Source organism: Cydia strobilella, chromosome 2, assembly GCF_947568885.1.
Source record: "Cydia strobilella chromosome 2, ilCydStro3.1, whole genome shotgun sequence".
Taxonomy (NCBI): Eukaryota; Metazoa; Arthropoda; class Insecta; order Lepidoptera; family Tortricidae; genus Cydia; species Cydia strobilella.
Genome location: NC_086042.1, coordinates 8,901,525 through 8,916,081, shown reverse-complemented (window position 1 = coordinate 8,916,081; position 14,557 = coordinate 8,901,525). Strand labels below are relative to the sequence as shown.

At 36.8% G+C, this 14,557-nt stretch overlaps 1 protein-coding gene and 1 long non-coding RNA gene across 3 annotated transcripts in view; both read left to right on the top strand.

Annotated features, from left to right (window-relative positions):
- Positions 1–14,557, top strand: part of LOC134751414 (uncharacterized) — a 440,348-nt gene that overhangs the window by 272,295 nt on the left and 153,496 nt on the right. The gene's annotated exons all lie outside the window — the stretch shown is intronic.
- The window catches only part of LOC134751079 (opioid-binding protein/cell adhesion molecule-like), a 77,387-nt gene that overhangs the window by 53,843 nt on the left and 8,987 nt on the right, over positions 1–14,557 (top strand). The window contains exons 4-8 of the mRNA XM_063686425.1: positions 861–1,016; positions 4,378–4,506; positions 9,254–9,391; positions 12,786–12,935; positions 13,073–13,141. Of these exons, the coding sequence (XP_063542495.1) occupies positions 861–1,016; positions 4,378–4,506; positions 9,254–9,391; positions 12,786–12,935; positions 13,073–13,141 (642 nt within the window). The remainder of the gene's footprint in view (positions 1–860; positions 1,017–4,377; positions 4,507–9,253; positions 9,392–12,785; positions 12,936–13,072; positions 13,142–14,557) is intronic.

Below are 14,557 nucleotides of genomic sequence, written 5' to 3'. Positions count from 1 at the left end.
AACAAAATCTTAATAAGCTTAAAAAAATTGTCACGGTTAGTTTTTTTACTGGCATTGTAAAATAAAAAGTACAGCTAGGATAATATAAGTATTGTATACTGAGATCGGGAAAACTCAGAGCTCAACTTGCCCCTAATTAAGTAATCTAGACTTCATTACCGTAATGTCAATCTTAAGCAGTAGGTATTTACAGTTACATTAGACTGACGAGTGCAGCAGCGTGCTGTTAAACGTATAATACGATCTAGTTGTTGAACATAGTATTACTGCTGCAGCATTGCTGATGTAGCTTGTGATATGCCAACACAAGCATATTGCCTGTAATTGGGTGAATACTCAAGCAATCTTTTATTATAACTCGCCATTTATAAGTATTTTTGTATTGCACCTGTTGGCAAACCCAAATAAATAAATAAATAAATATGGCCGATATGGACGATGTCATTTTCAATTTTGTTGATAAATAAAGTGATAGATTAAACGTTCTATAGCGTTTTTAATTAACGTTTTTTCAAATATAAGAAACAGTTGATCAAAATTTTTACAATTGTTTGTTAAAAAGAGACAAAATTTAACAGAGGTTTATATTTAAGTACGCATAAGGGGGCTAATAACGACAGCAATGCGGTAACAACAGCAACTCAATTTATCATCACAAGGAAATTAACAGTGATATCGCCCATAATTATCCCAGAATTCGAAATGTAAATGCAAATTCCGTTAATACATAAATTTAAATACATACATAACTATTTATAAACTAAAATGTTCACTAGCTACATCATTGGCAATTAAGGTTTATTGTGATTTATGAAGTTTTGAGCGAACTTCTAGTCTTATCAAAGTTTTATTCTGGTTAGTTCCTCCTGTGATAATCGACAATATGACATCGACGGATATGGTGGTGCGCGAGGGAACGAACGTAACCATGGTGTGCCGTGCCACGGGCTACCCCGAGCCCTACGTCATGTGGCGTCGCGAAGATGGCCAGGAGTTCAACTGCAACAGCGAATCAGGTCAGTGATTATTATTTTACAAAAAGTAACCAAGGCCTACAGCGTGCCTAGGGCTGATGAGATCGAACCAGATGCCACCACCACTAAACCACCAGAATCACCGCGGTAAAATAGGTAATCAAAAAATTCATATTCAATAAAAGATTTGTATCACCAAGTGCACAACTAAAATGATGGTTCGACGCAAATGTTAAATAACCCTGAAGATGTAGCCATACCACGAGTTGACATATACGTTAGCGACTGCGTAAACTCGATCGTAGTCCATTATGCTCGCACTGATGTATTGGTGCGATATGAGAGGGAATGCGATGGAGCTCACGCTGTCGCTAACGTAAATGTCAAATGCCAGCTCATGGTAGCCGTGTAGGTGACAATCGTTAGACGTTAACGCCAAAAGTAAAAAATGCTAACGAACTTTTCGTTATCATCTGATGTGACTCTGACACATTTTTTCCTTACACATACACGTGATCATTTATGTATGTCTATGTACAACGTGGATATGCGTAGCCTCATTCTATAGTTTGATATACTTTATGATTGCTAAGTAAAATTTTGCTTCATCCTCGATTTGTTGCTGTTCGAAAACACACACCATTATCAAATTCAGCTGGAAGCACTTATTTTTCCAACAAATAACCGGTCAAATTCTCTAGTGTTCAATCGTTATGATGGCGTTGGCTCTCTCGCGGAGAAACAAAACAGATGAAATAAAAGGAAATCTCTGGAGCGCGAAAGTACAAGCCGGAGTTCACGTGAATGGACCCACGGACGGCACTCGACGAGGGCAACTCGAAAACCCTCTACCTCACCCTCGATTGCATAATCGAAGCGCGAATATTATCAGTCCGTCTCTGTCTTGAAATATATTTCTAGAAGGGGATAAAGCGAAGTTGTATTGTTGAAGTGAATTTCTGGGCAATGGTTCGGGAAAGACCTTCCGGCGGAATGAGGACGACTTGAAGCGATTGTTTCGCACAATAAGACCAAATTGTACAATCATCGCATAGCAGAAATATTTGCACAATTGAATCAACAATCGAGATAGATAGCACTCGAATATGTGGTTTATTATTATCTTCTGGTACCTATTTACTTTATTGTTTACGCTTGAGATTCGTTTCATGCTATGATGTACAGTTTGTATTTATTTGTAATAAGTTTAAATGCACGCTCGCTATATATGCAGTTCGGGATTAAGTTATATTGAGCATAGGAACTTCTGTTTCATGTACAGCAGAAGAAGTACCTTAATAATTAATATAGAAATGAAATTCACACTACGAACAATATTTTTTAGGGTTCCGCAGACAAAACTAGCAATTAATTAATTAGCTTCGACTGCGTCTGCGTCTTGGTTCGAAGACTCTTAATAATTACCAGAAATTTAAAATATGGCATAAGAAGGTAGGTGGTCATACATATGTAGTTCTTTCAAAAGTTACGGATATCTAAAAATTATAGTAACAGCAGCGATCAGGCAATTCAAATCTGAACTCCACTCCCGTGCCCCCGCCAAGTCGAGCAAATCAAAGAGGCACGGCCGTACCATCCTTTTCTCGAAGCCACTCAGGCCATTTTCAACGTACTGTAATTTTGTGATAGCTAAAGCTAGAACCCTGAATTTTCAGTGACGTATAGAACATAACATGATTTAGATATATTCTCAATAACATGTAATTTGAACATGTAGTTTACGAATTATTGCATGTCAAAATTCCTTAGTTTTGTCACTGACACACTCACTCACGGTCATCATAATTGTAAGGTACTTCTAGCAGACCCACAAGCTTCAAATTTGAAACGTAATTAGTTTTTAGCGTTATAAGCCAATAAAAACTTAAAAATACTTCAATATCAGTCACATTTTAAAGATTTAATAACTGCACAAGTAAGTGTGTGTTCCTATATAAATATATGCGATAACAAAGTTACGTTTGCAGTTCCTACAATTAGTAGGTTAAGTATAGGTACACACTACGTTGTACGATGACTGTGAGTATGAATGAAGATGTGTATACATAGTATGAGTATGGTATGGGTATGAGTACACGAAAAGAAAGACTGCCTACAAAAAGAGATGAGATCCCATCATAAACATTACATGTAAAAAGATGCAAGTCTCGCAACGCTGTTCTTCTACTACAAAAAAGTTTTGAGTTGTAACGTGAAACCAAGTCGGTCATTTTAGTCAGTGCCAGGGGGTATTAAAACCGTAACAATACTAGATACCTTTCTTTTTTTTAATACATATATTGACTTGGCAATCGCACATAATGCTTTACTTGTACTCGTATGTGTATTGCTTAAACTGCATGTCATTAGGGCTAGCGCTATGTTCTATTAGTTAAATAGTTGACGAATTATCCTTATGTCACTATGTAGCCGTGCGATTGCCAAGTACTTATATGTATTTAAAAAAAAAGGTATCTAATATTGTTACGTTTTAACACCCCCTGGCACTGACTAAAATAACCGACTTGGTTTCACATTACATCTCAAAACTTTTTTGTAGTAGAAGAACGGCGTTGCGAGACTTGCATCTTTTACATGTAATGTTTTAGATGGGATTTTATATTTCCATGTTTTAAATGACGATAAGATGACAGTTTTCGTACGCAAAAAACTTAAATATAAACATAATTCAATCACATTATTATATCGGTGCATTGTTGACGTTGCTATTGTTGAAGTTACTAAATTAATTTATGAGACTAACTAATAGGTTACTAAACCACTGATACGCTAATATGTTAATTTTATTATGTTACCTTAATTACAATATGTAAATTAGAATTAATAGAATAGAAAAACTGTACTATTGTGTGCCCTTACAGGGTGTCATGAACTGGCTATATAAAATGTAACACCTTATTATGTACATGACAATGCAATATTGAATAAATGACTAAATGACATAATATTTATATAGCGACATCAAAAAAACTGACGAGGTATGAAACTATGTATGCAGATTATAATTATTTTGTAATTTACTCCTCTGTATCTATAGAATAGACCTATTTAAACTTATGAATCTCATCATAAATTGAAACTGATATCTGTGCATCTCTCTCGCACCAATATAAAAATGCGAACGAGATTCATGTCAATAAGATTCCAGATTAAGATCTACTTAGCCTCTTAGTTTATGCCTACAGGAAAATTATCGAAATGTATGGAAATAAAAATCGTAATAAAGGAAAGAACTAACATGAGCTTACAAAAATCTTAATATGTAAAAGGGTACCGTGAGCTTCCCATTCTCGTATGGAATGTTCAAAAGCACGTAATTAAGCAGTTTTTCATGGTAACATTACGATAGCTTCTATTTAAGTTAATTTTCTTTGGTGTGCAGTGAACGTGGTGGACGGAGAGAACCTGACACTATCGAAGGTGTCACGACTGCACATGGGCGCGTACCTTTGCATTGCGAGCAACGGCGTTCCACCTTCCATTAGCAAGCGTGTCATGCTCATGGTGCAATGTAAGTCATATTCCTTATGTGTATGTTTTTGTATTACTTCCTGCCTATTCAACATTACACTATAATTCTCTCACCTATTATACAAATTAATGATATAATAGCTTATAAGTAGACGTCCAAGAAGAAATTGCAAAGAAGACGACAAGACATAAAGCTTTAAATACCTATCAGTTTTATTCCTAAAGTGGTGGCAATGGGGTGGTAATGCCGGTGACGCGTGATTAGTGTCAGCATTTTTGGTATTCAGTACTGTATAATTGAACTTTGTTTTACCTCTTCTCCCAACGGGTCACCCGCACCTAAAGTGGTGACCCCGATTAAAGGAGTTGTATAGGTAATAAAGCTTCATGAAACTCACCTGCCGCTCCGTCGTTGAGTAGAGGAGAGGTAGCCAACCAAACGTCAAAAAAAAATATTTTAGATATTTTTTCCCAACTGAAATTTTATCAGTTTTACGAGTATCACATAATAGAATATATGCGATCTTGAAGAAAGTTAAAAGTCAGCTGACAATTAATTTAAGTGGTGGGTGTCGTCAGCTGGTGGTGACCGGGTATTGTTAGTAGAGCGCCAAGTATTATTAGTCAGCCGACTTGTTTTCTTCAATAATTAAATAGCCTGTTATCTGTAATTTGACAAATCAGAGGGAAATAATTAAACCTATTTTTATTCTACACTAGCGACCCGCCCCGGATTCGCACGGGTAGTTCAACTAATTTACACAAAACCTTTACAAAGTATAAAACCTTCCTCTTGAATCACTCTTTAAAAAAAACCGCATCAAAATCCGTTGCCTAGTTTTAAAGATCTAAGCATATACATAGGGACAGACATACATACAGAGCGGAAAGCGACTTTGTTTTATACTATGTAGTGATATTGGAGCGTGTCCCGTTTCTTAAACCAACAACGCTGTAGCAACTGTACTTCACAAGGCTTCTGTATACAATTCCTTTGGCCGCTTTAGGAGTTATTGTCTGGGAAGCTATTTATAGTCCATATTTTTAAAGAATTACAAAATTCTCGTAACATGGACCGAAATTTATGTCAGAGTTTGGCTTTTATTTCCACTTACTACCGCATAACATACCACTCATTTAATAGCACCTCGCTTGCCCAGGTAAATAAATATTCTCATCTGTATTTTCAATAAATGCGCTGTATGAAAAGCTGGTGAAGTTCTCTTGAATTATTGATGTAGCATGGAATTTGTAATGTCAAAATCAACAACATTCTTAATTAAATAACTTTCACTCTAAACACGTGCATGGTAATATAAATGAGTTTTATAAGTTAACATTGGAGATTCATTTGCCGTTTAGCCGAACAGTGGCCCAGAAGTCACGGAGTGAATGAAATAAATATCAATTAGCAGTTAATGTAAAGACTCCCGCGCTTCACTCAGCGCGAATGGGGCCCTAAAACAGCAGCCAAGCAAATTGTACCGATATCACTTCCTCATCAGGAAGAAAGAAAATGCCCGCACATTTTGCCCGCTCCATTAACTTGGCCTCAAATTCTTCCGTTGGTAAGTACGTGAGCATTTTCACGTCGTTTTCTTTTGGCGGGAGTCAGCGTTCAGAAATATAATTTTTCTCAGGGCGGGCGTCGTTAACGAGTATTTACGAGGACACGGCGTCTCTACCTGACGGCGCCTTCGCCGGATCGGCCGTAATTGCGCCCAATTAGAGCATTATGCTGACGTGAATACGGTACGGACGCGATAATGGCGATACTATCTCTCGCGCGCCCGCGCCGGGCTCGCCTCCTCGTTCGCCCCCGAAACCAATGACTCGCTGTCTTCCCCTTAATTCACATTCCACATTTCGAGTATTCTCGGGCTCTCGGCTAGCGACTCTCTTCATTTCCACGGGTATACGTAAAACGTTCACGTAATTTTTACTCGATTAACCAACGCACCGGCTTTCTGAATTAAAATCACTCCGAATGTTTCAAACTCATATGTAGGTATCTAAGGTGTAAATGAACAGTCATTATACAAATATTGACTATACTTACAACATTTTTTATAATCTTTACTTTTGAAGACAGGGTAACAAAATATAATTATTTATGTGCACAAGCAAATATATCGTAACTAAGTAGGGTATCATATTTTATTAAATTTACATCTGAACATTTGACAGACACTGTACCTAATTTTAAATTGACATATTATACCTTAGGCCAGGAAATAAACGCTCAAAAAAAGTTATAGAGGGAAATGCTTGGAACACAATTTTTGACTTCGTAGTTTTGTTTGGACTCGTTTGGAGATGAACATATCTAAATTCCCCGCCCGTAACCCTGGCGCTGGGGGGAGAGTGGGGTTTGAAAGTTCCAATTTTTGGTTTTTCGATTATATCTCGGAAACTATGCATCTAAGCGACCTGGCCACTTATACAAAATGAAAAGTGAATTAATTTGTTACAAGTTTTATTCAGTCAATTTTTTAGATATCTTGTATAGTTTTCGAGATATCCGCTCTTGAAGGTTTATATAGGGCTCTCATTTTTATCTTGATTATCTACATCAGTAAAGCTTCTAGGCCGGGTTTGGTATCGTTTTCGTATAAATCGGTAGTGCTGAATTCATTTATGGTATCAACATTGATTGAGATGTGGTGTTGGAGAAAGATGCTAAGAATCCCATGGACCGCAATGAGAACAAATGAGTCCATTCTGAGAGAACTAAAAATCACCAAACGACTCTCAACAATCTGCCAGGAGAGGGCTCCCAGATTCTTTGGGCACATAATGCGATCGCCGCACCACAGCCTCGAACGTGACATCATACTGGGGCAAGTTGAAGGCAAGCGCGCTAGAGGAAGAGCCCCGGCAAGATGGTCGGATTCCATTAGAAAAGCATGTGGTTCCATGCAGAGGGCAGCCCACATAGCCCTTGATCGCGTTAAATGGAGGGATATAGTTCTTGGTCACGATCCTCAGTCATGAAGGAACGACGAAGAAGAAGAATCAACATTGACACCATTCCTAAACAAAATAAAAATAAAAATATGTATTTAAACTCTTCACGCTTTAACCGCTGAACAGATTTCGTTGAAATTTAGTAGAGATGGTTTGAGTCCCGGGACAGTACACAGAATAGTTTTTATACCCAAAATCAACTTTTGAAGGTGTGAAAAATGGGGTGGAAGTTTGTATGGGGAATCAATCCACTGAACCGATTTAAATAATATTTGGAATAGCCTGATTTAGTTGAAAATGATACCAAACATAGCTTCAAACCTAAACTTAAACAGTATTAGCCTCAGGAATTCAACTTCGGCGAAGAAGCTGCATTCCCCTCACACCAAATTTCACACCTTCAAAGTATGATTTTCGAGATAAAAACTATCTTGTGTCTCTCGGGACTTAAAACATCTCTATACCAAATTTCAACTAAATCGTTTCAGCGGTTTAAGCGTGAAGAGGAGTTAAATAAAAAGCTATTTGTTTAAAGTAGTAGTAGTAGTAAGTAGTAGTAAAACTCTTTATTGTACAAAAATAAACAAAGTTTATATGTTTTTACTTCGGAATGGTGTCAATGTGATACCATAAATTAATTTGGCACTCCCGATTTATACGAAAACGATACCAAACATGGCCTAGTAGCTTCATTGAATGTAGATATCAAGATAAAATTGAGCCCCAAATAAACTTTCAATAGAGAATATCGGGTCGTCGATGTTGGGGTGAAGACCGCCAGGCTAAAGTGGGACTGGGCTGGACATGTCTGCCGGATGCATGATAACAGATGGGCCAAAATAGTCACTACAGGCATCCCCAGTGTAGTCGTGGCAGAGGCAGACCGAGAAAGAGATGGCGGGACGATTTGGATGCGTTCCAGCGGGATTGGCGGGATCTTGCTCAGCACAGGGAGGATTAGAAAGGAAGAGGGGAGGCCTTTGCCCAGCAGTGGGACACACACATAGGCTAATAAAAAAAAAGAAGAGAGAATATCTCGAAAACTATTCAAGATATCGAAAAATTTGACTGAATGAAACTTGTAGCAAATTTAATCAACTTTCGTTTTGTTTGAGTAGTCATGTTGCTAAGACGCAAAGTTTCCTAGATATAAGTGAAAAACCGTTTTTTTTATATACCACGTCGGTGGCAATCAAGCATACGGCCCGCCTGATGGTAAGCAGTTACCGTAGCCTATGGACGCCTGTAACACCAGAGATATTACACGCGCGTTGCCGACACTTTAAGCGTCCGCGGAAGGAAATTCCTCTTAAACCGCACAGTACGCGACCATTTAGGTGCGGTGATAGAAAGCGGCCGTTGGCATCATGTCAAACAATTCTTCAGAGCACAGCCCATTGTACAAGCGGTAGAACACACACAAGGAGGCAAAGTCTCTCCTTAGACTTAAAGGTTCTAAACCGCTTGTGAGTTTGGGATCGTCGACTATTCGTACAGCGCGCCGTGGACTTTTGATATGTTCACCTCCTAAGGAGTCCAAAATTATGCTCCTAGCATTTCCCTCTATACCTTCTTATTGCTTGGCCTACCTACCTACAAATGTTGAGTCGTAAAAGTAAGATAATTATTACATATTTGCTGTGACTTATTTTTCAAAAGTGTTTTTCAATAAAGAGACACGTCAAAATCGTGTAGTATTTTTCTAATGCTAACAAAACGAGGTATACTTACATAAGCGACACTGTACCATTATTCCAAAATCAATTAAATGACACAATGGAATTACGGAGTAAACGAATAATAAAATAACTTGTGCGCAGTCCCACCGATGCTATCGATTCCGAACCAGCTGGAAGCCGCCTACGTAGGCCAAGACGTGGTGCTGGAGTGCCACACCGAAGCCTACCCCTCCTCCATAAACTACTGGACCACTGATCGTGGAGACATGATTATATCAGGTATTATTTTATATTTCAACTATAGGTAGTACATAATGTAGACTATCGTCTGTATTATTCAAAAAGCAGCCGAAAACATATAAGTGAAGCAGATGAGCCTTCTTTACTTAGTACGTATTGATACGATTAGTTGGCCCGTGGCCCGTTATAGGTACTTAATTGTTGTTAAGTTTATTTTATCTTTTTGTTGGTGGATTGTAGAGCTTAGGTAAGCCTAGTGCTTAGAAATTGTCTTAGTACACAAGTACAAGTACATAGTTGACACACGTGTGGAAATGCCAACGTCATATTTTTATAGGAATTTTGTTTGTGCATGGCACTGCCACATTGGATCACTGCAGAGTATATGCTAGCTTAGCTTCGTCCGGCTGTTATACCCAATCCTAATACGCTATGGCAATTTTCGTCTATTTTTTTCGGCTATGGGTAAAAAAATATATTTAATAGTCACAAATATATGCAAAATAGCACGAATGCCGAAGCTAGGGATATAGGGAAGTGTCGCCTATATCGTCGGTTAAATCATTAGTTTATTTAGGTACATATGAGGCACCAAAATAATGCTCTAGAGGAATTGCTCTCAATAATTTTGTTGTTATACCGTATACCTCGACGAAAACAATTTTCTGCCGTATGCCGCATACGGCTAAAAATATTTTCGTCGAACTCGATCTAACTTTTGACGTGGGTTTATAACAACATAACTTGTGATCTAGATACAACAAAAAAATACGCAATTAAAAGTATTTAACTACAAATATAAAGAGTATTATTGCGTGTGGTTTAAAAATTGTCTTAGTTTTAAGGATTTACCACACTGGATGCGTTCTGCGGTCAGCGGTCAGGTCAAACCCGCATTATGAATGAACAACATTGACAGCAACCTTTGAAGTTGAAGTTTGATCTGACCGCTGCCCGCAGAACGCATCCAGTGTGGCAAATCCTTTATGCTTCTATTTTCATATTGAATATTTCAAAAAAAATATAAACTGAAATAGATAACATACACTAAAGAAAAAGTGAAAAATATTTCATAAAATAATTTAATTTGTTCCCTAGTTGGATTTCAAAAAAACTGCCATAGATTCGATTTAAATGAACGAGTGCGATTTCGGTGTCTTGCAATAAATACTTGGTATTTAAACCATGGAAAATTCATTCATCTTCCTCGCGTTGTCCCGGCATTTTTGCCACGGCTCATGGGAGCCTGGGGTCCGCTTGGCAACTAATCCCAAGAATTGGCGTAGGCACTAGTTTTTACGAAAGCGACTGCCATCTGACCTTCCAGAGAGGAAACTAGGCCTTGCTGGGATTAGTCCGGTTTCCTCACGATGTTTTCCTTCACCGAAAAGCGACTGGTAAATATCAAATGATATTTCGTACATAAGTTACGAAAAACTCATTGGTGCGAGCCGGGGTTTGAAGTCGCACGCTCTTACCGCTAGGCCACCAGCGCTTTTTCATTATGGATACAAAATGGATGCAAAATTCATTATGGATACAATTTTAGAGGTGATGGTTTTGTTCTGACTACTTTTGTAGCTAGTTAGCTAAATCGAAAAAAATATTATTTTGACTAAGTTAATTTAATCCCAGAATGCTCATCTTCATACTTAATGTATTCAAGATCCTGATTTTATATACACATTTTAAACCATTCTAAGTACCTTTATATTTAAACAAAATATCCAGGTTTAAGTTAAACTGGTACGTTATAACCGGCTCTCCCCTAATTAGTTAAATTTATCTTAAATCCCTTTAAACAATTTTAGCTATACAATGTAGCTTTAATGATACGGATTTACTTATTTTATTAATTGCTACAAAATATAGGCATCAAGTGGCAACAGTGATAATTGTGTCACGGCCTCAGAACCCTTGTCTTCACAATCTGATTAAACTAGACAACTGCCAAATGAGAAATAAATTTATACCACGTACATGAGAGAGGTTTTGGAATGTTTTATATAAAAGATTTACATATTTTGCAATACCCTTTGCTGAGCTGAACTTTTACACCTTGTATGTCTCACTTTGTATTTAGATTATCGTATAACTGCGTATTTAGATTCTACATAGTTGACTATGCGTTAGAATGTTGTACATAAACAAACTTTATGTAACTATATTATTATCTTCCTTTCTTAAATTTTCTCAAATGACTCATTTCATCGCCGGATTGTTGCACATGTTTTTATTTTCTGACGTACCCATGCAAAGTTGCTTCCATTTTTTAAGCCATTGTGCAATAAGTAGGTGCTACGCAGTATCTAATTTAACACTGATTAACGTAGGTGTTGGCTATGGCAATGTTATCTGAAATATAATAATATTCTATTATTATTTATTATTCTCTCAAACCGTTATTTTGTATTTGTTTACAACTGCTCAACTTCCCTTGACGTGATTTTAATTTACTTACAGAAAATTGATGATTATTATCAAATTACACAAGTTCCGAGGATTTGATAACAATGAATCCAAGATCAAAACAATGCCTCAGTCATCTCAGGATGACAGTTGATCGTTAATCTGTTGTTAACAATTTAACACATTATTTGTCGTTATAAAAATAAGATAATGTAAACCGTAAATTTTTGTCCTATAGAAGGTTTTGCCCATTGAGAAACCATCAACATTCTCGTATGGGTAAACGTAACAAACAAAGAGTTGAAGATATATACCCTACTGGGTTCCATCTGTCGAACGGTATTAGTCTCATATTATTAGTGTGTTGCCATGGTAACCCATACGACGACAGTTCGTGGACTAATAATATTAGTCTAATACCGTTCGAGAAATGGGCCCCAGGGCAACGAACGTGACGTGAACAGGATCAATCCTAGTCATTTATTAAATGACAAGCTACTGTTTCGTACCAGTATTAGTGAGATTACCGTACTTTTTTTTAGTTTACTTTTAAATTATTTATGACATGCATGGCTGCCCCACAATTATAATACTCCCATCAAATACTACTCTTTGCATTATCTGTGAAGTGTCAAATTGAAGACATTCAATTTACAAAAGTAAAGACTGATGACAATTAGAGTCTGATTACTATCTCACTCAAGTGTATCAAGTTGTATTTTTTTCATGATCAATATATGTCATAACGGTTAAAGAGGTTTTATCTTCATTAATTAGGTGTTTTAGGATGACTTATGATTGTTAAACCTTTGCTTAATAAAAAGTTTAGGAACAGGATAGAATAAATGTGTGATTGTTTCATTTAAATACGATAATGAACGATCCACTAACATTAAATTTATTTAATGAGTTTGCTTACGTCTTGTGATTCTCGTGAATCATTCTGTAGATATATTATAAATCATAATGTTTACTTAGCTATCATGTAACCCTATCGATGGAAATTATCTGTATTTGTCAACAGGAGTCAAATACATCACGAATTTAATTGACGAAGGATACAGCAGGAAAATGAAGCTAACGATACGAAAAGTATCATCCAGGGACTTCTCATCATACCGCTGTGTAGCTAAAAACTCGCTCGGCGAAACTGATGGACTAATCCGTCTCGATGGTTCGTACTAAAAATAAGTAAATTTATATTTTATATATCAAAAAGCTTTTCATTGGAATTGGCAAATCTGCTCTAAGTCCAGGTTTAAGTTTAAATCTATTTTCGTAAACTCGTACTTAACATGAATTTTTCTCCAGAAATAACCGCTCCACCCACGACGAGCACAGCTGTTAACTACGTTCCTACATCTTCGGATAAGAAAAAAGGTAAAACGGACTAATATTTTGTAACAACACTGTACCGAAGTGACGAAATAAGAGGGTATTAACAAGTTTGAGAACAAATCAAATTATTTTCTAGGGGTTCATGGCGTTAGCCGCGATAGCTAAAGACGCCGGTTCGAATCCGGCCTTCACCACTGGAGGGCTTCGTCACTTTTTCTTTAATATATGACATCTATTACAGTGTTTAAGAGGGTATTGTTTTTCGAGTGTACATATTATCTATAACCTATGTTGTTGTTGTTGTAAAAATATATTACAATAAAACAAGTGGTGTTTGTATGTATTTTCATATGTTTTGTCGTTAGAATGATAATGTAAAAAAAATATTTTACTTTGATACCAGTCCGATTTGATCAGCAGAATAAAAAATGGTAATGACTAGGTATATGCGTTACCATAAAATGATTTCGTCGTCTTTGTGATTTCATTACTCTAGAGCAAACCAGAACTATCAGAAGCAAACCTACATCGCACTCAAATAGGCATTTTGCGGGCACGTCAGTCGAGTTGTCATAGTAAGGTATTTGTACTTGCGTAGTAACGTTTGCAAATAAATTTATTAATTTATTTGCAAACGTTACTAACTGACGTGCCCGCAAAATGCCTCCTCGAGTGCGGTGTATGATCTGAAGGGTTATTGTACACGTACAGGGACGGATTCAGTAATGAAAATATTTACTGTAGTATTTACGATCCGGTGCTTTTCTTTTTTTAAATATTAAAAAGACATAATATTGTCTTCGGTTACCGCGATAGTTATTCATGAAATAAAACTCCTCCCGTCACCCGTTGACCACGAACGCTGTAAAGGGTTCGAAACGTCGGAATGTACATATTATAAATTCAATATACGCGATATAATCCGTTTACATAGTTTTATTTCATATTAAAAAGATAGTTCAGTAAAATAAAAATAGGGTAGGACGGGGACAATTGAAACACGTTACGATTTAAACAAGTAAAATTTCTTGAAAATTACAATACCTGCTATGCTCGAATTTAAACTGTTGTGAGACATACTAACATTAAATCATTTTACGGTTTAGACTCACGCGAGTGATTAAAACAAGTGAGTCTAAACCGTAAAATGATTTAATACCTGCTATGCTTGTGACGCAATACTCAGGCTATGCGGTCAGTCATTCTTAAATCCTGGACCAATAGCACTCGAGTGCGCGAGCAATGCAGTATTCTTGAGGAGCCGTTCAAAAATTTAGCGGTATAAAGTGAAGGACCTGTGCTCTCATTAGTAAAAAAAATTAAAAGAAAATTTTAATATTTTTTACTAATGTATTTTGACTACTTGAATTCTTTTGGTGCTTTGGATGGAAATTATGAAATATTTTAACTGCCATTAAACAGTGATGGAGTGTTGTTTGTAAAGAATATTGGTCCTTG